The sequence below is a fragment of the Erithacus rubecula genome (assembly GCF_903797595.1).
Source record: "Erithacus rubecula genome assembly, chromosome: 8".
Taxonomy (NCBI): Eukaryota; Metazoa; Chordata; class Aves; order Passeriformes; family Muscicapidae; genus Erithacus; species Erithacus rubecula.
In genome coordinates this window covers 6520327-6545376 of record NC_136659.1, presented here as the reverse complement: position 1 = coordinate 6545376, position 25050 = coordinate 6520327, and the positions used below count along the sequence as shown (strand labels likewise).

The window sequence follows — 25050 nt, the reverse complement described above, 5'->3', positions numbered from 1 at the left end:
CACATGCCATTTAACAAAAATAAAAACAAAAAAAACCCAAAAAAAACCAAAAAAAAACCACCAAAAACAACAAAAAACCCAAAACATTAGGACAAAACCTACAACAGTTATTACTTTTACACACAGTTATTTCTAAAGATCACTAATGCAAGTGGATCCTGAGACAAAGCATGGGGGTGTGCATATTTGGAATACTCAATTTTTGCTAGCAAAAATCAACACAGGCTGATCTGTTCTAATAGGGAATAAACCAGAGCAATTTCAAATTCTGTAATGTTGCAAGGAACTGAGGGTTAAAAACACTTGTTCTCTGAGGCCACTAAAGCCAGACAGAACAAAAAGTGAATAAATACCAGACCAGCTCTGGTACAGGAATAGTTCAAGAGGCAGTTTGTAAGTGATGTATGCTGTGTCACATCATGTAATTTTGTAACTGTTTGTCATGTGTTACATATAATAAACAAATAGAACAACATTACCTGGGTTCTCACTAAAAGGGCTCCCTATACAATCACCTGGAAAAAACATGCCCAAAATATACTCAACACAGCTGTTAATCTGTAAAATTTACTGCAACAGCATCTTCTCTAAAGCTCTTTCTGTAAAGAAGTTCAAAATAATTTGTAACTTAATCCTTTAAAAGTATTTGTAATTCCATGCTTCAAAAGTTTTGCAAGGTACAAGCATTGTTATGTATCATACTCAAACCTAGGATTAAGAATTGTATAAATCACAAGATCATGGATTGATTTTATCCACTCTTAGGATTCCTCTTCCTGCACAGCAGGTGCAAAACATTTCTGCATGACTGTTAACTCTCTAACATCTCATATCTAGCAGGGAAATAAAAGTGAAATATAAATAAAAGTGAAAAATAATTTCTTATTTACTAAAACATGATTCAGGAGAGATGACACTGTGGTGAAAGACAAGGAAAAGAACATAAACAAGCTGATCCAGGAGATTTTTCAAGAAGTCTGTGATACCTAGCTCAATTTTGCTTAAGAATGTTGCACCTAAAGATGTTGTCTACTGATCTTTTTCTAGCTCCCTTCCCTTTATCCTCATTCTGCTGGCAGGTTTAGTCTAAAGATTATTTAAAATTAGATGAAATAATTAACTCTGAGGACTATTCAATACACAACTTAGAAGCAGCCACTTGAATGGTTCCAGTTAGATGATCTGACTCGAGTCACAGCTGTGACAAGCTCACCTGAGTTGTTCCCTGTTGTGGCTGTATCCAATCCCTGTGCAGTCAGTGCCTTTCACACAACAGCTCTCCCTCTGTTTATTCCATGAGTCAAGTACTCAAAAAACTTTCTGTCTAAGCTTTGTTCTCACCTCTGTACTGATCTGGATTCTGCAGCTTGATCAGTCTCTCCTCATCACTTTTCCTTCACCGTTTGGCACAGGAAGGGTTTTGTCCATTCAGGTGGGCACAGTGACAGTCCCAGGACCTCATCCCACCTCCCCTGGCATCCCTGACCCTTCCTGCCTGTCTGGGAGCTCAGCTCCATCTCAGTCATGTTCCACCTGGACTCAGTCCCTTCTGAAACAAAAAGGCACTTCAGAGAAGCCAAGCACAGGGCAGGAGGAATTTCTTACATCTTAAAAAACACACATGGGAGTGAAACCTCCATTACCACATTACCATAGAATAGTTTGGGTTGGTTTGACCTTAAAGGCCATGGAGTTCCAACCCCCTGCCATGGGCAGGGACACCTTCTGCTATCCCAGGTTGGGCCAAGTCTCATCCAGCCTGGCCTTGGACCATTCCAGGGATGGGGCAGCCTGTGCCAGGGCCTCACTGCCCTCACAGGAGAGAGGCTTTTCCCAACATTATATATAATAGATGATGTCCACAAATATTATAGATTTTATATTTTATAATGTATACTATATATTATATATACTGTTATTATAGGTTACATACGTATATATGTATGTGCATTTATACACACAAACACCATATGCAGTAAAAACTACATCAGTTACTCTTCTGTTACAAAGACTCGTAACTGCCACCTGTTCGAAGAACCGTCAGAAACATTCACCGGAGAGGGTCGATAATGTCATTTTTGAGGCTGGAGGGAGTGCAGCATCTCCCCCTAGCGCCCTCGGCGCAGAGCAGGAACCGCGCTGGCTGTTTTGGAGCTGTCAGCCTTCACAAAGCAGGCGTGTTTCAATAGCAGTAGTGTGTCAGTAAAACGCGTCTATTTCAAGCTCCAGGAGCGGCGGGGGCAGAGGGCCGGGCGGTGCGAGGCGTTTTTAAAAAGTGAAATTTGTTAAACAATTTGCTATAGTAAGATTACTCAGCTTCTCTCATATAATCAATACTTTGGCAATTGAAGACTCTTGCAAGGAAGAGAATGACAGATGCATTGGTCAGGGAGAAATTGATGAAGAGGATGTTTGTCCCATATGTCAGGTGTTATTAAGGAAAATGTTTCAGCTGCCTTAGTACAGGGTAGGCATAAAATTTCTTCTCTGACTTGCTGCACTTTTAATGGTAGAATAAATACACAAGGAAAAATACCTGACAGTTGTTACAGCCCTTTTGCAGTCTGGGAAAATGTGGCAATCTTAGGAGCTAAAATGTGGGTGGAGAGGAAGAAGGAAAAAACAAAAGGGAAGACTGTTTAGTATTGCTATGTGATTTTTCTTATTTTTGAAGAGACAACAGAAATTGGAATTCATTTTCTGCAGATACATCTGTGGTAATGCTCACATTTAATGCATAAAACTTTGGGCACACCACCAAGATTAACTGGAGAATGGCTCTGCAGTGAAGTGTCCACTTTACAGAGAAAAATGAGCACTTCTTATTCTCATTCTAATAGAATTTAGAAACTAAACAACTTGTGAATGCAACAGAGAAAACAAGACTGAACCACCTTGGAAATCTCTGTAATAATAAATATTTTAAATCAGTATTTTGACAGTCTTTGAGTCTACTATTACTCTATTATTACTCTATTTGAGTATATCATATAGCTTGTCACTTAGTTCTATGCCTTATTGTAAGTAACTGTGATGCCTAAAATCACAAGCCAAACAATATTAAATTATAAAATGTGGCTCTCTTCAATGAAAGTCCTTCAGGTGCAAGTGTGGCAAAATGCACACGATACAGGACTCTGAATATTTAAAGGTTGAACAAATTAGCATACTTAACAGAAATGATCCAATTAGAGGAACAGTTAATTAAGTAACCCCCCTCCCCTCTTTGTGGTTCTCCCCCCCTCACTTCTAGCTCCACAATATCAGGAAAAAAACCAAAACGTCCTTGGTTCACTCTAGAGGAAAGACTAAGTAAGATCCCAGGAAGGTTAGCTTTCTGTTCTAAAATCTAAGAGAAAGGGTAGGAAAAGCACTTGAGTTAGTTAGGGAACTATATAAGTATATAATTGTAGTCTACAGAGCTACAAATTTATGAAAAATGTATAAAAAACAAAAATCTTTTTGGCATCAACTTTACCAAGAATAGACAAGATATGCTTTTTAAACAAACATCCATGGCAAACAAAGCAGATGTTTTAAAACTTGCTTTTAGTGCAATACATCTCCAAATGATTCTGTAGTGTGCATTTGGATTGTCCTTTTCCAAATAAATAATTTAGCTATTATTTTATCACAAAGGGTTAAAAACTTTTTAACTTAGCCCCTTACTCTGTTGATGTGCTTTTGTTTGTTTGCAAGGAAATTGTCTCCAAGGTCCAGTTGAACACTACAAGGAATTTTTCTTCACAAGAAACAGACCAGAAAATGTGACTGTATTAGATTTGGTAACCTGAAGGAGGATGACATTCTTTTGTCATGGGAATTATGGTGATGACAGAAAAACATTTAATGATACTTAGAAAGAAAGTGTTAAGAGATATCCCTAAGCAACATATGGCTTTAAAGATACTCAAAACTTCAGGCATTGAGACCTTTTTCAAATTTTTATTATATTGCATAAGCTGTAACATTTTACAAATCTTAGTCCCATTTTCAGCAACAGATACACTGATACTGATTTACTGTAGTAAATACAGAGATTAAAAGACACCTCTGACAAAATATAAAAAAGGTAGAAATACTTTAAACCAGGATGCCAAATATCAAGAACGTTTTACATAAACAATATCCATACTAGAGTTTTGGAAAATAATTGCCAAGGTCATGAAGTGTTTGCTGAGTGTAAGGCTCCAGAATTCAAAGTGGTGAGCACAGTCAGTGCCTTGCAACACCCAGAGCCAGGCTTTGTATGAACAACATGCTCTAATGAGCACTAACACCTGCCTTTCTACACAGTGACATGGAAATAGAGTACTGTTCTAACGTGGACTGAAGTGCAACAAGCACTGCCAAGGAACTGAATCAATTGACTGGGGAAAAAAGTACCAGGGTGTTCTAGGGAGGAATGTTCAGTAAGTCCTAAAACTGAGTGAAAAAATTCATTTGGTAAAAGAGTTTTCAGGCTGAGAGTGCTAGCACAAGAAATGACAGTTTTGCCTTTTTCAAAAAACCTGAAGTTGTTTTGAATTTTTTTTTTTAAGAACACAATGAATACTGCTTTTAAAAGAAAATGAAGCTCAGATTCAAGTCATTTAAACCACCTTTCATATAAATTCTTTAAAACAAATGTAGCTGCCTACTATTAGAAATGTGGCACAAATTAGTACAAATTACTATAAAAGTATGCTCATCTTTAACTCCATAGGTATAGTACTGTGTTTTCATAATACCACTGAATTTTAAAAAAATTAAAAATAAATTAAAAAACAAATTAAAAAGCAATGCAGGTCAGACTCCAAATTGAGATAAAAAATCAGTTCTAGAAATAAGAATTATGTACCCATCTCCATACACTTTCTGCTGCTACTGGCAAGCAAAGTTAGCAGCTGAAAAAAGGACTACTATCATTATAATAGTGTTGATATAAAAACATATATTAATTTTATTTTTGAAGTTAATATCCCAGTCAGTTTCATACCTATAAATCCAGTGACTTCAAGATGCTTTCACTTGAATCAGATCCCATATGCACACTTTTAAAAGACACTGTTAGGATTGTTAAAGATATATTTCTTAAATTTCTTTTCAAACATAAAATACTAAAACCAGGTTTTACAACAATTACATCATCATCAACATGCAGAAGTTGGTATTCCAACATAAAAAACACTAGATCTGCCTTTTAAAATATTATAAAAGCTACATAATTGTATGAATTCAGGGGGTTTTTGGCTAACAGAAAGAAAAAACCATAATGTGCTTTTCAGATAGTCAGGTGTCCCACTGATAAAATAAGTCTGATGAAAGAGAAAGGCACTTCAGCAGGCTAATTTACCTCCAGGTTTTCCTAGACAACAGATGTAGTGCACTGCCTTTTCATTTGCAGCATTATGAAACTTTTTAACTAACAAGAATTTATACTGGTGCCCGTTCATTTCATCCTCTTTGGTACAAATTACTGCATAAAAACAAAGGAGACAACTAAACATTCCTACATCCTGGATTATTTTTGGTGCTACATTTCTAGCTTTGTAGTGGTAAATAATGGCCCTAATTAACACATAATTTTTACTTTCAGGTTTGTAATACCAGAGTTCTGTTTTCTTACCAAACTATAAAGACTTTTTTTTCTATTAATGAAATGTGATTTTTAAGTTGACTCCCCCACCTTTTTTTTTCGTCTATAATATCTAGCATTTGTTACCAATCTAAAATTTACTGTCACTGAGCTTGCATTTAAAACTATATGTACATAAATAAGGGCTTTTCTTGCAAAAGCTGACACAGCTCAAGAATTGCCTTGTGAAGAACTGAGACATAAGTCTTGCAAACATTTGTGTTCTTCAGAAAGAACTGATTCCACCAAAGCACAAACACATCAGTTTGAGAACTTGCATCAGAAAGAAGCTGTATCCTTTCCAATTTTCCCTACTCATCTTCTCTCCTTAGAAGGGACTCACAGACATGGTCCATTTCTTATTCTCAAGGTAAGCAACCTTCAGATTCAAAGAAGTCAAAACCTCTGAATGTTTCCCCAGCCTTTCCAAGAGCTGGGTGCCACGAATCCTTGCTAATTTTTGTATAATCCTAATTCTAGCAACAGCATTTTAACAGTCTGTTAATGCCACAAAGAGCCAACAGGAAAAAAATAATCTTAAAAAATAAATTCAGTGATTCCTATAAATTCATATGTTGAAATCATAGAAATATAGAAAACCATTAGTTTGACTACCAAAACAAATTTCACTGTGACATTCTCTCTTCTCCACATTACACATCATGTAGAATTTTTTGTGGAATTAAAATTTTTAGCACTCAGCATAGTCAAATTCCTTTTTTTAATGATCTAAAACCAAAAAGAATTCTAATCTCTAGCAGGCAATACAATTTTTCCACTGCATAAATTCCAACATACAGCTGGAATGTAAAGACTGAGATAATATATTTTGAAATATTCTTTATGAATATAAATCATAATAATTTTAGAGATGGATTTCTAATCTTTTTTCTTTGACCTACTCTTGGGAGAATGAGAATAATGGAGAAGCAAACTTGTTTCATTTGAACTCAATAAATAAAGCCATTTACAGTAGTCTGTATTTTTTGATGATACAAGTAAGTTTGAGAAATCAGGTCTTTTTGGTATATACAATGAAAAATGCACTTTAAAAGTCTGAAATATTACTGTAGGTGAACAAAATTTCAAGTAAAGACATATGAACTTAATATGAACTCCTCAAAAGCTTGTGTCAGGGATTTTCTAATATGTTCAACAGAATGTATAATAATCTCTTTTTGAAAAGGGAGCCTTCACAACCAGTGCAACTCTGCAAACAGGGCAATATTGAACCTCAAGAGCAGCTTTTAGAAGAAATGTGCATGTATAAATTGATTGCTACTAATGTAGACAACAAAGCAAAGGATGAAATTATCAATATCTACACTTAGAAAAAATCCAGTAGAACTGTACATTAAAAAGTTTTGTGAAAATGTATTTGGCATTGGACAACAAAATACCTGTTACCTAGAAAGAGAACCAAAGACATGCTAATATGACAAGCCATCTTCACATCTGAAATAGGTGAATCATAATTAAACCTCTTTTGGGTCCTTTAGGCCAATTTAATTACAGGCACCCACCAAAGCCACTCTTACCAACCCCTTGCACAAAGTGGACAGAGGAGAGAAAATACAATGGAAAATTCATGAACTGAGAAAAGGACTGGGAGAGATCACTCACTGAATACTGTCACAGGCAAAACAGACTCGCTCACTCACCTTGGGGATATTAACTGATTTTATTACTGACACAACCAGAGCAGGACAATAAAATAAATCTTAGAAACGTCTTCCTCCCACCCCTCCCTCTTTCCCAGCTCTACTTCCTCTCAGCAGTGACACAGGGAGACAGGAATGGGTCAGTTCATCACTCGTGGTTTCTGTCACTGCTCAAGGACAGAAGTCCTTCTCCTGCTCCAGCACAGGGTCCCTCTCACAGGAGGCTGTTCCCCATGAACCTCTCCAGGCAACAGTTCTCCACAAACTGCTCCAATGTGGCTCACTCTTCACAGGGTGCAGTCCTTCAGGCACAGCCTGCCTCCAGCAGCATCCCCCAAAAGTCCCCCCAGGAAACCTGCTGCAGCATGGGCTCTTCTCTCCACAGCTCCTGCCAGGAGTTTGCTGCAGCACAGGTTTGCCACGGGCTCCCAGCCTCTGTCAGGCATCCTCAAGGCTGTAAGTGGGTATCTGCACTCCAGGGGTTGCAGGGAGACAGCTGCTTCACCACGTGCACTGGGTTTGGGTGGCCAGGTTTTGATACTGTGGGCTCTACAGGGGTGGCTTCTCTGAGAAGCTGCCAGAAGCTTCCCCAATGTCCAGCAGAGCCAATGCCAGCAGCTCCAGGACAGAACTGCTGCTGACCAAGGCTGTGCCAATCAAAAATTAAGGTAACACCTCTGTGATAACAGATTTGAGAAGGGAAAAAGTTACTGTGCAGATGTAATTGTGGCCAGAGAAGAGCAGGGTGAGAACATGTGAGAGGAACAACTCTGCAGACACCAAGGTCAGTGCTGAAGGAGGGGGAGGAGGGGAGGAGATTCCCACCTGTGATGTGATGCTTGTGGATACTGGGTGTGGCTGAGCTGGAGCTCATTTCCCATAGCTGCCTTCCCAGCACTGTGCTTTGCACTGGGAGCTGGAAAGGTGCTGGTAACACACCAGTGTTTTGGCTACTGCTGGGCAGGGCTGGCACAGCATCAGTGCTCACTCTCAACATTTCCTGCCAATCAGCAGGCTGGGGGTGGGCCAGATCCTGGCAGGGGACAACTAAGCCAGCTGATCCAAATTACCCAAAGGGGTATTCTGTACCATGCGAGGTCAGCTCATATATAAAAGCTAAGGAAAGGAGGAGGAAGTGGGGGCATTTGTTATTTACAAGGTTTGCCTTCTGGAACAATCACTACAGGTGTTGAAGCCCTGCTTGCTGACAAGAAGTAGAGAACAAACCTGTATTTTTTCTTCTTTGCGCACACACAGACTTTTGTTTTTGCCTTAGCAAACTGCATTATCTCAATCTAGGAGTTGTTTTCCATCTTATTTTCTCTCCCCTGTCCAGCTGGGAAAGGAGAGCAATAGAGCAGTTTGATGGGCACCTGGCATCCAGGCAAGGTCAACCCACCACACACACACACACACACACACACACACCTATCTCAAACATAATTTGCACTTTCACACCTGTGAACTTAATTGGAGCATTCTGTTCATGAAGCAAATGCTCAATTTGGACTGATGCATTGCTGGTACCATCCTGGTTACCTTCCATATTCTTCTAGAAACAGCACCAGACACTTGACAATCCCAACACAACAGACAATTTTCACAGTAATATTTCCTGAGTAAATATTCCCAGAAGCCCAGTATAGGATACTTCCCAACTCTTGAGTGTACTACAGGGCAGGCAACCAAGCACCACTCACATCACAAATCAAACATAGGCATTGCATGTTTGGATCTTGGTACAGAACCTTAACCAAGCTCTAAGGGAAATATTTATAAAGCCTTTTTAGGATGATTTATAATCAAACTACCAAAGCCAAAATGCTGGAACTTATTTCACCAGGGAAACAGCCTCAAAGCCACAGAAATACATTCTGTTTACTATATGAAGCACATTAAGAGATGCATCCATTTTTCTGTTAGCCAAAGTTGAAATTATCGCTTTGACAAGATGAACATTAAAATTAAAGAATATCCTGATGGCCTTTCCTTCCTCTATACATATCTTAGTTACAATTCATGCATTCATGACTTTTGGTAAATTTAACTCTAAGATGAGTCATAAGTAGTATTTATATTGCATTATAGACCAAATTTTGTAATCTGCTGTCTCATGCTCATAACCCTCCCCTCCCCAACTTTTAAAGCCTGTTTAACTCCTCTGCAAACCTAGACAAAAGCAGCTCAGGCTGGCAAAATGTAGGCACATAAACCTCAGATGATCACCCACTGTTTCAAACATAAAATAAAAAGCTACAGCCAAGCTTTCCTGCTCAAGAAACTATTTCCAAGGCGTAATTTGTCTAATCTTGCACACTTCATCATGGGCCAAACTCTCACTTATAAATATGCAGAGATTCAAGGCTGGCCCAACAGCATGCAGAAGAGAAGATGTTCACTGACAAAGAAGCCAAAAGAAGACACTGGGATCAGGAGCAGCTGCAGCTTCAAATGCTACCAGAACCAGTCCCTTTCTGCTGGATGTGGACCCTTCATAGCTGATGTCAGTCCTCAACATCCACAGACAATAACAAAGCAGTTCAAACAAAGCAGATGGGCAACATGTTATGATAACAGGGACCATGAACTGCAGTAGCCACACTTGTACCCTTCCCCTTCCCCCAGTGTTGCATGGAATTGCACGTGGATGGGCACACAGGGAGGGAAGCAATGCTATAGAGCTCTGCTGATAAATCCAGCAGAGCTCATCTGCTGGTGCACAGGACCCATTTCACACTGTACAAAGTAGTAAGAGATCCCTAGAAAAGTTCACATATAAAATGCTGTACAGATGGTCAGGTTGATTAAGAACAAGGCTGAGGAATGGCTTTTAACTAGGCTACCATTGCATGAGCTACAAGTACAAAAAAATTAAATCACGTGCCTACATTTCTCATTGTGCATTCCCAAAGGTGTGTCCACAAATGACAGGCTAAGTAAAATGTGGGCCTTCCCCATACTGCCAGTAAAATTAGGAACTGGAAAAGCTGAATAGTAGCATTTCCCTGTTTTAAATTCACATGGAATATCAATTGCCCAGCTGAAGTTTGGTAACTCAATGGGTACATTAAAAAATGAAACTTTTCTTGATACTAGAAAACAACATTTCCCATGTAAACCCAACACTGCAGAATTACAGAAGCAGGCAAGAGATCAACAACCAGCAGGGAGAGCAACAGCACAAAGCACATTGTGTTTTAATTTATGGGAATAAGTGGCCTCTCCTCTCTTTTCTTCCAGATGTTGGTTTTGCTATCTCTTTTCATGAGAGGTGGTCTATCCCTTTTTTTAGCAGAAGGGATACCAGATTCATGACTTCCTGGTAGAGATTTTTTCCTTAGTCCTTCCTCATCACGCTGTTCTAGGACTCGCCCGTTCCCTCCTTCCATAATGTGTCTTACAGCCTGGTCCTCTGGAGTGCAAACAGTGGTCCCACTTTCACTGCTGCTCAGATCCAGATCTTCCAAATAAAGAATCTTAGAATGTGGCATACTTTTAATGAAAGTTTTCTCTCTCTCCAGTTTCCTGTTAGGATGATGCTCATTCATGTCCACACCAGAGTCCAGACTGGTATCATTACTCTCAGTTTTTTTGCCCTTTTTCAGATCTATGAAAGAATGCCTCACTTGGGCAATTGGCTTTCCATCCAGGGACACAAACCATGCTCGAGGATGTGGAGATGGTTTTCCTTTAGAGAGTTCCAGCAATGTTTGTTCTGAAATCCCTTGAAGTTCAGATGAAAAGGGAGTCATTACAACTGCTTCATTCAGTGTCCCAGGAACAGAGACAGATTCCAGCAAGCTGTTGGTGTACCTGCTCCAGTTGGATGTTTGGGAAGGTAAGCCCTCTTCACCATCCAGGGCACTGTTCTCATCTCTGCAGGCAGAGGGCTGGGGATGGGAATGCATGGGCATTTTGGGGAGTGTTTGCATGTAACTGTCACGACTCATGGGTTCCATCATGGGGCCATACACCAACTGCCCTTTCCTTGGCAACGTCGCTGATTTAGCAGGATGCAGCTGTTCTGGGGAGTGGAAAAGGTCTGAGGTTTGAAGAATAGCAATAGGCTGATTGTAAATATGCATTAGATGTTCTGGGATATGGGTAAGCCCATACATCTCCTCTTTCAGTGAAAGGTATCTGTTCTGGTCTGGAATATCCCTAGGAGCCTGGGGAATAGTACTGTTACTGTGCTTGGGCTGCTGTAAAAGCCTCACTCCAGCACTAGGTTCCACTGAATGGGCTGAATTTCCTGCCTGACCAGTCTGACAGGATGACTGATAAGAAGCATCCTCTGAGTAGATTTTAAAATTGTCTTGTGATTTTCCATCTTCTGTGTCTATGGACAGCCTTCTTTGAGGGCTGTATGAAGAACTCTTCGTTGTATATAACTGAGACTTGTCCTCCAGCTTTAAGGACCCTTTGACAGCATTGATGTGATTTATGTGAGTTGTTGATGTTGTCTGGTCTTTTTTTATGACCTCCAACTTGGTTGTGTTTTTCTCCTTCTTTTGTGTCTGTCGACATTTATCCCTATGCAAAAGAGAAACAAGGTGACTGCAGAGCATATTAGGAAATACTGGACTGTTGACTACTAAAGATGAAGGTTAGACTTTGGTTAAAAAATTGTAGTTTCATTTGATATGACAATCTTAAAACGAAGTTCCATAACAACTGTAATTAAAATAAAAAAGGCTACAGATTACAGTTAGCTAAGAAAACAAGTCTTAACCTCAAAAGACTATTTTATCAACCTCAAATTCAATTCATAATGAGGTCACTGGGACTTATTTGCTTACCTGCAGTAACAAAGAAGAATAGCAAAAAATCCAATGATGATGACAACAGTTCCTCCCAATATGGCCGTAAGGAACATGGTGTGATAGGCTGTTATGTCCTTGGAAACAGCACTGATAATGGATTCTAGATTATCAAACAAAACCAGACAAGCATTAGTTCTTAAAACCAAATGATTCCACTTGATGTGCAGAGCTAATAAACTGAGTGGTACTTTTCCAGTGATTTTGTGTTCCAATGGCATTACGTTCATCCTTCCCTTTTCACCTTGCTATTCCAGCAAACTAGAAAATATACAAACAGGTTACAATATAATGTCAGGTTCACCTCAAGTACTAAAGCCTTACCAAGACATCTGCTTAATTCCAGACAAATTCTATTTGTATTAATTGTCCAAACTAACTTAGAAAAGTGGTCTAAATTTTCTACTTAGCACTGTCTGGTTTTGGAATTAGCCATACTTTTTCTGATAGATTCCTTCATACAAATTTAAAAAACATGCAAGAAAAATCACTGTAAGGAATCAAACAAAAGTTATCCAGATGGTGAAGTTGCATGTCACTTCTCTTTTCCTGCTGTTCAGTGGAGCAATCAAACTGCCAGCAATTGCTTGGCCAGTTGTTGCCATACCTCTGGTTCCAGGCAGTGGAGCTGCTATCCAGTAGCCCAAGTGCTGAGCAGTGTATGTCCACACTAACTGACCATCCACTTCCTTCACCATTCCTAGCCCACGGTTTACCCAAGCACCTGGGGGAAAACAAGGACAAAACATTGCACATGCCATGCAAGATTCTTCTATACCTCAAACCATCAGCAATTAGGCCATTACCAAAAATACCCAAGGCCATGGGAAAAACTGAAACTTGTGACCTAGCCACTGTTTATTATACAGTTTTAGCTGAACAGGCAAACTTCCTCTCCTGACAATTTCATTGCAAATATCCCTCTGTGGCTGTTTACTTTGAAACAAAGCATCAACATTATTTACCAGAAGTAATATGATTCATTTTCTATTAGTAACTGTTTTTCACAAACATGCATATAAATAAATTGAAAAAGCCTATTATATGACCTTCAGCATGCAAGAAGGCCAAGACTAAAAAGTGAGGGAACAGGTGACTGTTGCACATGAACACAAGTTTAACATCAGCTAGCAGAAGTTAGTGGGGAAACATTTTAATCTTATTAACAATATTTGTCTTGAATGCTTCCCTCCTCCTCCCTGCCCCGAGGCTTTAACACTTCAGTTAGCCCAAGGAAGTGCTATTGTTAGGACACAGATTCCACACCATCTGTTTGGCAATGCAAAGGAAAGAATTATACTTAACTTACTTAAACACATTTATTGTGGGCCATTTGTGAAATTCTAAGGACAGAAAGCAGCCTCATGTAACCAACCTTACATATTTAACTTGCAAATACTGAGAGAGAGAACCACAAGCTTTTTTTAAAACACCAATAATCAAAGTATGAAAACAGTATAACTCATGTAAGCTGGAGGTTATATGAACTTCAATTTGATTTTTTTCCAGGACACTTCTTTCAGCAAAGGAAAAGTAAATATCTCCCAACCAGGAGGTGAAGATGATGATGGACACCTGGTACAGATGCTTACATGCACAGACCCACACAGAGAAAATATCATTTAGCAGTAAGGCATGCAGCTTCTCCTGGTGCTTGTGATGGCTGGCTGAGGGGAAAGGCAGCAACAATCACCTAGAGCTCTGAAAGTGCTTTCTCAGCCACCTGAGAAACCTTGTCCTGAGTCAGAAGTAACACCAGAAAACATTGTATAAAAATAATTTGAATCTCCAGAAATTCTATCTTGACTGAACAAATCCATAAGAAACTGCACAATGCTTGCTGGTTTTTTCAGCAAATTACATCTTCCCCCAATATACTCCATAGAAAATATTTTGTATTAAGAAAAAATATTAAAATGTGATTCATGAGTAAGTCCATTTTCTCTCTGGCTTACCAACATTAAAACAGAATGATTTAATTCTCAATTTAATGTCAAATGCAAGCTTTCTGGTTTTTGTAATTCTATTAAAATCCACAAAGTACTTTTAGCACTAATGTAGCAAAAAATATTTCATAAGAAGGAAGCCACACTCAATATTGATGAGCAAATTCTGCATTTACAGCAGCTGGAGTACAATTACCAAAGCTCATTTTCCAGGAACAGTCTCAGTACTACTCCACTTGGAGTAAGCCCTGGGAACACTGCACACTGTGAAAGCAGTTTCTTTTTTCCCTGCTGCATGTGAGTCAGCTCACACCACATCACAGAGAGACCTGCTCCCTTGCCACTATCAATGCTGACATGGGAGCTCTGACTACCATCATAACACATTACCCAAGGACTTCAGAGTTTAAACTTGTGTTGGTGTCTTGCTGGGGACATCCTGCATGTGACATCTGGGAGGCCAGAGCCTCATTACTGAGTGCAGCAGGAGCTCTGCATTCAGCTCAGATGGGGGCCTGCTGCTCCTTATGGATGCTCTGGAATGCCTGCTGCAGAGCTGAGGTGTTCAGCTGCCCTCAGTCACCAGAATCTTAACTAAAATGTGCCTTGCAATGACTCAGTTACCTTGAAAAATACTCATGTTGTGTGTGTCAGATCAAATGTAAAAAATAAAAGGAACATACTTAGGAATAAACATCCAGAAAGTGAATATGGTTGTAAATTTTTACTGTTAAAAGAGGAATAAATGGGAGAAAAAGTACAATTAATTTCTGCCCCAAAATTGCTGTCCTTTTTTGCCATCCTCCTTTCCCTCTCCTCAGCAAGCAGCAGTGAAGGCTCCATGGGAACAGTAAACTTCAGAGAGCATGCATTACAAACAACTTGCCTTTAAGTACATCCCATTGGAGAGGTAAAAACAACTGGTTTTACTGAGGCTTGGATCAGCATGCCATGCTCCTTGCTCCTGTTTTACTCCCAAGGCCAACATGCCTATGTAGGGATGCTGAGCAGAACCCTCAACACCTACATAAACACTGGTTTGTATTCTAACCTGATCCTGTGCTGCTCCAGTTCTGTCAACTCCTTTTTTTTAACAACAGTGTTGATTTAGTTTTGTTTAGGGAGGCAAAACAGCTCAGTACAGGATGAGCACAAGAGCTGGCAAAAGTGGCTGTGGCAGTAAGAAATTTAAACTCTGGGTGATATTTTACCACCTCAGACTAAAACCTTTCTTTGAAGAAAAGTGCCATCTCTTTCTACCAATTACCCATCTAAAGTCTTCCAGGTGTATAGACAGACTTAATCTTCTATGCCAAAATTAATCCTATTTTCTTTTTCCCTACAAGATAGCCTAGCCAAATTTTATTAGCACATCCTTAGTTCAAATCCATTCTCTTCAGGTTTTTTTTTTTTTCATTAAGGGTGATCAGTTTCTTTCTTGAACATGCAAACAACACTTTGTTATAGATGGTGTCCCTCTCCTGTACTTCCAACCACTGAATAAAACCTTTTTGCCTTGATAAGGAGCAAGATGTGACCTCTTCACTCACTTGCATGTTTCAAGCTGAAGTGTGATGGTGACCTGAGGTGCAATTACCACAATCAGGACACTAATGCACCCACACCTAATACAGGTCATCTAAATGGGTTACGTAGCTCATTACTCACTCTTGACTAAAATTAGATGTGAAGGGATGACAAAAGGTTTAGAATGACTAATCCCCAGCCTCCTATTTGCATACTGGAAGAACTATGTCATTCCCTTAGATAACTCTTATTTCCCCTTCATTTCACTTTCTAAATTGTTTTTGTTAACTGAAGCAATATCTATTCCAGTTCTGGAATCAAAGGATCTTTAGAGCTACACTCTAGGAAACAAAGCATCCAAATCTTCAGTCCTGATTTGACTTCTTTTAAGAAGGAACTCACAAAATTACTAGCCTTGAAATTTAACATCACCTAAAACATATGTTCTGTGAACACTCAGCCTCCCATGAAAATAAAAATACAGTACACTAAATGCAAGCAAGAGGAATGCTAATGAATTTTACCAAAACGTTTTGAACTAATGAAAGGAGGGGACTACCTTTGAACCATTAAAGATAGTCCATTTAAAAAAGTGACTATCACCTCATAGAACAGTGCCATGTGTCCAAACCTACAGGCATGTGCTAGAAGGCAAAATAACAAATAACCCACTCACCAATTTTCATATCAAACGTCCAGGCAGGTACAGCATCTCCTGATTTTACAGTAGTTGTGGGAAGAGGAAGTACAACCTGAATGGGACCATTTATGTTCAGTTCTTTCCCAGTCAAAAGAACATTTGCACATATGGCAGCAAGAGGAGTTAATTCCATGCTTTTGAAACCTGAAGGCAAGAAATATCTTTTAATTCTCCATTCACAGTTTATTTAGAAAGAAATAAATTAAGAATTAAGCTACTAAATGCAAGCCTTCATCCACATTCAGCTGTTATCAACTTGGTCAAACAAAACCAACATTACTTATCTTTTGAACTTATATCAACTTATGACTAAAACAAAACACAGCCATTTCTATATCAATGCTATAAGAGAAACAGATTTGCAGCATCCAGGTTCTATGCTGACCGTAGAATCAACAATGAGGTAAAACTTTTTTTTTGGGTGGAGAAGGAAGGGTTTTTCCCCTCAGATAATCAGATTACAAAACACCTAAGTGATGTGAAATACAGATGATACAAGCATTTTGGTGTCATCACAATATACATAACATTGAATGAAACTGAAACATATAGAACCTCTCCTGTAAGGATTAATTTACTAATTGGGCAGACAGAATTAACTGAATAGTTAATCATGAGGCCTGCCAAAGCTCTCAGAGGAAATATTGCATTTACAGAGCAGCCTGAAATTTTCTTTCCTTTGTTTTCCTTTCACCAGTTTGCAAATGCTCCAGAATGCCCAGTATGACAGGATGGTGAGAGAAGCTGAAACAGAATTACTAAGTAGCAGAATAATGTTAAATCTGCAGGCTGTTAGAAGCTGGTTGTGAGAGAACTTCTGGCACATCAGATATCAATTAGCTTCCACCTGCCCTAAAAGGAAGCCTATTCCTTTAGGGGTATATGAATAATTTAAAACACATGCCAGACAGATTGAAGGGAAAACTCAAAGAGGATAAACACTGCTTATTCTCTGATGCAGCTTTCCTTCTGCCTTCCATTTAAAGGAGTGAAATACAGACAAGAAAGATTTTAAAATATCTATGTCAAAATATCAGTATATATGCTGCTTTTAATGGAATGAAAATTAAAGAATAGAGTATGATGAGTTTAAATAAGCCATGTAGTGTGCTCTTCCTGCACCACGATGAATTGAAGAGCCTCATGGCTTCAGATCCCCTGGGAATAGAAGGAAATGAACAAAAGAAAGATGGAACTGCACACAGTGCAACTACCAAATGCAAATTAAGACTTACTTATGCAAATTAAAAAACTATCTGATAGAATAACAAATACTAAAAAATCTAATGTTATAAGAGCAGAGTTAAAACTCAGGAAGGCACTTAGTGCTTCTGCAGTGAAACAAATGCACAGAAAACATTGTTACAACTGTGCTCTGTACTCACAGGGACCACTTGGTCCCAAATTTGCTCTGCCAGATGACTGTGAGCCACGCAAGGGCTCCATGCAATCTTAGTGCTGGGTGTAACACCCTAGAACCAGTGAAAATGCACAAACTCCACAGCTGAAGTGAATTGCTCCTGTTTCACTGATTGCTTTAGGTTCACCTACTTTACAGTCTGGCTATAACTGTATTTTTAAGGTGTTTACTAAACCAATTCCACAGTCTCATGAAATCCTGAACATACATACATATACATATATAAAAATGTAAAAAGTAGACTCTGAAGTTGCATTTCAGTGCAGCAAGATATGTTCTCATACTGCATGGACCAAAACAGATTAACACTGATTACTCACCTAATGTGTTTATACCTTACTCCTGTGGAATAAAGTTTTCTGATCTAATACAACAGAAGCAGGTTTCAGGCCCTCTTAAATGAGGCACATGTTTTTCTGAAACACTGTGCACTCATATGCATTATCATATTACAATCTCTTTTTATAAGAATTCCTAACCATCATATTCACATACCTGATTTATTCAGAATAATTCCAGTTGTTTGGAGAAAGCTGTCCACTTTCAAAAGTTGCTCTGGCACTGTCAGATAGGCTGTAACATTTGCAATATGATTTGTTGGAAGCTTTAGTAAAGATTTTGGAAACTGAACACTTGGTTGAGATTTGGCATCTGTAAAAGAGTAATATTTTGTCTTAGCCACAGTAAAACAGACAAACAGTGGTTTTATTGCCCTTCAGAAAACCACTTAACATAACAACTTGTTTTCACCCATTTATCATCCATGATTTGTGTATTTCCAGTCTAGCACTTGTCACAGCCCCTCATACAGCTACATAATTAACAGAAAACCTGGCTTCAAGTAGATAGGTATTATATGAGAATAAGATGATGCTTAATTTTCTTTCCATGTGGATACAGATGGCTATCACCAAGTATTTAGTTACAGTCTGCATACACAGAACTTACCAGACAGTTTTCCAGTAATTAAGACAGTATCTTCAAACAGCCATATATTAGCTTGACTTTGTGGGAATAATGAGAGTGTCACCAACGAGTATACTGTGAAAAATGACAATATCTGTTACACTGTGCAACCAAAAACAAATCCTCCAAGGTCTCCAAATCTAAAGAACTATTGAACAGAGCAGTTAATAAATGAGAGAGCATATAAAGACTAAATAAACCTGTTATCCAGAGCAGCAATTTTAGTGTTTAGGCAGAAAGACCTCTGTTGAATGTTTGCTACTCTGTTATAACTTTTATGGATAAAAAAGTGACTAAAATTCTTAAAAGTCTCTTAAAAAAAAAAAGTGTCTTTTTAAGAGCATGCAGTAGTTAAACAAGAAAACCTGTGAGGAAACACTGCTGAAGTGGAGCTGCAACAGGACAAAAAGCATTGGCACTCTAAGAATCACTCGGGTGAACAGGATTTTTGTGAAAACACATTAACAGCTCTTTGCTAACTCTAGGCAAAAATTTCTTAGAAATTCACTGCATGTCACAACATTACCCACTTAGACTTTGAAAGGGCTATTTTCTGTTTTAGAGTAATCAGAATTTTGACAAGTTTAACAGACAGTTCACCCTTAGATCTGCACTGACAGACACCACCTCCCTTGACTGACTTCACTGAGTTGTGTTCAGCTGACAGCAACTACCCAGACAGCTTAGGAGAGAAATTTAATTACTGCTAGATACAGTTTAATAATAGGACTGTAAGATGCTTACGTACTTGGCATCCTTGCAGTCTTCCAAGGCAAAGGTGTCAGCAGGTAGCCATCCTTGTATGAGACAATAGTTAAGCTTAATCCTAGTTTGTAGGGGATTTTTATTAACACTGCTCCACTGTTTCCAGTAAGAGTAGAATTTGTCAGGGTGTAGTTAACAAACACCTCCACCACTGCTTGTGGCAGGTACTGATGACTGATGATGTCATTTACTTGAACTTTCAGTGTAAAAACAGAACCTATGGACAAAAAGAAAAACAGGAAGTCATGCTAATACATCACAACTAAAGAGCATCATTTTGTAAAGAAGTTCTGGAGTTCAGGTCTCTGCTATTCATCCACTGCACAGTACATCTCTATCCCTGGCCAAAGAAAGGGGTAACCATGCAATTATATACACCAGAGAAGGGGGAAACAAAAACCTTAAGATGGAGCACAAAGATGTCAAAAAATGTCTATCTAACTCAGCAAATGTAATTACTAACCAGTTTAAAAAAAAACAAAATAAAAAACAACAACAACAAAAACATTCAAAACCAAATTACAAAGCATCTTCCCCTTTTTGTTTAAGCTTGGAGAATGCATCTGTGACAACACAAGGTTTGCTGTGCTCTGCAGTATCACACTGATAATACAGATGGTCTTGTTATCCAACCCTTGGCTTGGCACACACATCTCAAGATGCACCTTGAGTTTGTAAAGGCAGAGACCCTGATGTCTACAGACACTGAAACAAGGCATTTACACGTGTAACATTATTATTATAAAAACAACCAAATGCATCCAGACACTGTTTTAAGATACCATCTCTCACCAGACTTGCACTGGGCTACTTTTCACCTTCCTACATTGTACCTTCTAAACAGTATTTCTCTAATTAGAGGATCTGATCGTTCGTACCATACTCAGTGTCTTGCAGAAATCATAATTACAGTGACTAAAAAGTATGTTGAAAAGAATAAATCCACTTGAACAACAGTCTCAAGGTGCTCTGAATCACATTCAGTTTCTCTCCACCCTGATAGCAAATAAACTCTTAGAGTGTCTTTTCACTGTATGTGAAAAGGAACAGAATTCCACATTCTTTCCAGAAAAATTTGTTGTTAGAAATTAAAATATCTGTAGATCACTATTAAATATTTTAAATAACAACTTTTCGAGTATTTTGGTAATAGATAAACTACTATTCAATACCACTGCACTACTTTGGATCCTAATACTTTCAAATACATTCATCATGAATATGCATTTCTATTTAGGTCAAATGTCAAGTTAAGTTATTTGAAATGGATCTACCCAAAATCATACTTCAATTTCATTATGTTATCCCCACTATAACTAAGATTGACATTGCACCAAGAGATTACTGCCACTGACCTTGATTTAAATGAACAGGTCTTGAGGAGCTGAGTGCAATCCATCAAAAAACCCCCAGTATTTAGTGGAGATGCCCTCCAAGTTGGGCCTCTCTGAAATAAGTATTTATTTAGATCTATTGTATGCATGGAGCATATTGTACATTTATGCAAAAAATGACCTGCACACAACAAAAGCTACACTGCCCTCATTTATTACTGTTTACCATATACAGTGAAAACTTAGCAGCTGTGCCAGATTGATTCTGTGTAATGTTATACAAAAATCTACATCCCCTTGAGCAAATTGATACAGATTTTCAGAAAAATTAACACACACACACACAAAAAAAAAAAAAAAAAAAAAAAAGAAACCAATGGCACTCAAACATTAAACAGAAAATGCACAATAATCTTGGAATAATGTAACCTGGGGCTCTTTTTCCTTATGTAAGATATTTCAAGAATAAAATTGCTTTAAATTACTGTGCTAGAGGGGTTTTAAATCATTTAATAATGGAGGGAAAAAATTATGTCATGTCAGCAAATTACAGGCTCCAAACAGCTCCTCCAGGCATTGATTCAGTTACAAAGATACTAGCATCATTCCAGGGGCTGCCAAAACTTGAAAAACAGGTCATATGCCCCTGGCCAATGGCTACAGAGGAGAGAAAACAGGCTGTGCACAATATTATTTATCCAGAAATCATTTGGAAGTCAGGAGTCTATAATGAAATGGTATTTAAAAAGTAAGAAATAAAGTGAAGAATTCAAGGTCATGCCAGTAAGAAGGAAAACCAGAAATGCCTGTTATAAACTGGTATTTTAACAGCTGTAATCAAGTTAGGAGAAAAAGTGCCTAGTTTTAACAGCTGAAATAAGTAATAAAAAATTAAAACCTAAAGTATACTCAGCAAGACACATTCTTTCAGTCATCTCATACTTTTGATGAGTATTTTCTATTTCCTGCTGACAAAAATCCTAACAAGAAAACACAGAGTGAGGGAAAATGCCACAGCCCTCCTCCAGCCGTTGGTAAATTCAAAGGTTGTTCTGTGCAAAACTATTTCTTCTTCTCATCTCCTTCAGTTACAGCCATACTAATCCCCACTTTCTTAGAACCTTTGGGTCCAAAAAAAAAATTTAAAACACTGTAAAGCTGTAGAAAGCTGTGCTATTTTCACTCTCTCATGATGAACTGAAGAATGTCATTGGCTGTTTTTAATCATGCTCAACTTTGATCACTTCCTTCTCCTACAGGTAGAGAAATTGCCACAGAACTTCCCAAAAGTGATATTCTTCCTGAAATATGGATTGAAATCCTGGGAGGCTGCTGAGACAAAGCTCTCTAGTGGCAGCTCTGGAAGAGTCCCCACCTATTGCATTTATCCTCACATGCAGCACCACTTTATATTGCATTTCATTTTCTGTTTTCTTTTCTGCTAGAGTAGGGATTAAAAGTTCGAGAGATGGAGTTTCGTGTTGGGACTTAGGTGTTTATTTATTTTTATTTATGTGACAGTAAGTGCTACAACACTTCTAGTGAAATGGCGATATATTTTCTTCTTTACAAGGTTGTTTTAAACCTAAGCTGTTTAATTAAGAATTAACACCTACATTATTTTTACTTTTGACCCAATGACTAAACACCTGTGACCTGTAATGCAGAATTTTCTATCCAATTAAATAAGGTCCTGTCTAGACTCATGAAGAAGAAGGTGAAAAAGAAAGAAACCTCCAGCCCAAAACTTCTATTTTGCTCTCTATATATTGTTATATTTTAAAACCTTAAATTCTAAATTTTTGCGCCATGTGATATTACACACTTCTATTCAAACTACACTGATCTTAGTTCTATTATTTAATTTTGGAAGCCTTCTCCAAGGCCTCAGGTCAAAAGTAGTACTTTCCTGAGGGTCAGTGCTTGTCAGCACAGAAAGTTTGACGCTCTCAGCAGCCAGGGTTCTAACACCACCTGTGTGACTGTCACACACAGGCAGCAGCCACTGCAGTGAGGACTGTTCACTTCATGCCCCTCAATACCCAGATACAGATAAAGGAGACTCAACCCCTGGTCTCAGTGCCTTTGGCCTTATCTTTTGTGCTAACACAACAGCTCTCCTGACAAGAGGGAGTTGTGTCCTGCCTGCACTTGGATTTGCTAATATCAGCTAGAACATACTCTGCCAACAAGTCACTTTAAACTCCCATGCAATGGTTTTGGAGAGACTTTTAAAATAAATTATTCTTTGCACTCCTTAACAGTAATGGCACAGGAGACACGAGGACACATCATTATGCCTCTATCCAAATGCTTGTGAAATGATAGCATGTTAAAAATCCAAGTGAAAAAAAGCCAGAATCCAATAGTAACAATTTTCTACTCACACAGCCACGTTCACCATAGTTTTGCAGACCAGTTGCTGCAGCCTAGCTAAAAGCAAGATATTCCCAGGGTCCCAGAGCTCAGACTTTGTATGCAGTTCTGCTCCTACAGCAATGATCATTTCTTTCCAACCTTGACATTCCCTGCCCAGCTCCCTCCTCAAACCAATCCCCTCACAAGCCTCACATCCATTTAACGTGCAAATTTATCACAAATTTAACAGCATTCAATGTCACACTAACATCCAAGACACCTAATTTGCAAAGAAAATACTGCCTTTCTTTTTCTTTTTATAAATATCTTAATTTACAAGCTTTTAAGGACAACTTTAAGTCTCAGCTATGATGGAAACTGTAGCAGGATATTTTAATCACAATAAAATATACTGAAAAAAACCAATTCAGATAAAAATAATGAACGGTTGGTTAACTTTTTAACAAAAAGCTGAAAACTTAAACAATGGATGAACTTTGTGCTTTTTTTCTGGTCACTGACATGTGCCAAACACAAGTGGGTCAGCTGTATCTCAGTATTAAACAGATTTGACAGAACTCCTACAATTAGAAGGAAGAACTCAGTCCTCGCTAATTTGATTTGTGCTGCCTCAGAGGAAGGGATTCCTCTCTTGGCAGATCCACAGGAAATGCCAGCTCCTACAGCATTAAAATGTTTCTGATAATTGTTCATACAAATGCAGCAGTAATTCAGACAAAGGGAAACAAGGCCTTCTACCACATTTAGCTACTTCAGAAGTGTCCTGGTCAGTAAAATTGATGACAACTCATTTCTTTGAGAAAAAACACTATCTAATGCCTGGAATTTGGCTTCACTTCACTGTCCTAACTCAAAAATCATATCACAGAATTAAGACAAAGAGCTGCTTGGAATTGCAAGCTGGGTACAAATGTAATGGTGCAAAAAAATCTCATTTACGATCCATGTAATTTGTTCCTAATTCTGCAGACAAGCATGTCATCTGGTTACCATTTCTGTGGGATTTAATTACCATGGTCAAGGCCAGAGCCCTCACAGGCACCAATATGTTCCAAAATACACTTATCATTAACTGAGATGCAGTGGTGAAAACACACCAGGAAGAATTCCTACATATTCTGTAACCCAGCCCTAAGCCCCTTTCCCTATTTATCACCAAGTTCCTATAGCCAGAGATTCTGCCCTTGGAAGGAGGCAGTTACTCTTCTCAAACACAGATAACTACCCAGTTAAGCAATTTCCTGGGTAGAACACCATATTTTTTGGCTTAACACAATTAGGGATATGAAAGGTGCACTGATGTGTAAAGAAAAAATGTGTAATTAGAATAAGGGGTTTTACTACACATCCAATATTGCAATGGGTATTGCCATGGGGGTGGAAATCAATGAAACACATAATCTAGACAGCCAACACACATCTGGCTTCAGTACAAATAGGTCATACAAAAGCCAACCTCCTGCCCACAAAAACCAATCTTCTTAAAATTTCCTTAAAACTACAGTAATAGCAGTGACAAACTGCAGAAGCACAGACTGAAAAAGCAAGAGCCCCCTTCATTTCATTGAAATTCCACGTACATGTCTGGGTGATTTAGTGCAGGGCCAAGTCCCCCTCCCCACAGGGGGCCATCCATCTGTGGGTACCTTTGTTCTGGAGTGAGGTACAAAGCACTGACACAGGACTGAGCTTTCTGCCTTGCACAGTGCATTAAAATGACATAATAGGTGACCCCTAAACTCCCATAACTATTTTATGGGTGTATTGTGAGAGTTATTGTCAGGCACTGAGGTGAGCTCTCTGGCTGGTTTTCAATTATGCTTCTCTTAGCTATCAAATAACCTGCAAATCTAATTAATAACCTCTACAGACAAATGTAGGCTTCATTTGTTAGCTATCAGGGTTCTTTTATCCT

The 25050-nt window shown here is 38.5% G+C and overlaps 1 protein-coding gene across 1 annotated transcript in view; it reads right to left on the bottom strand.

The window, feature by feature from the left end:
• Positions 1-7279: 7279 nt before the first annotated feature.
• Positions 7280-25050, bottom strand: part of FAM171B (family with sequence similarity 171 member B) — a 32681-nt gene continuing 14910 nt past the window's right edge. Inside the window, exons 2-8 of the mRNA XM_079311024.1 lie at positions 19406-19639; positions 18640-18732; positions 18187-18342; positions 16248-16415; positions 12706-12822; positions 12078-12201; positions 7280-11811 (exon numbers count right to left, since the gene is read on the bottom strand). Of these exons, the coding sequence (XP_079167150.1) occupies positions 10476-11811; positions 12078-12201; positions 12706-12822; positions 16248-16415; positions 18187-18342; positions 18640-18732; positions 19406-19639 (2228 nt within the window). The 3' untranslated portion in view covers positions 7280-10475. The remainder of the gene's footprint in view (positions 11812-12077; positions 12202-12705; positions 12823-16247; positions 16416-18186; positions 18343-18639; positions 18733-19405; positions 19640-25050) is intronic.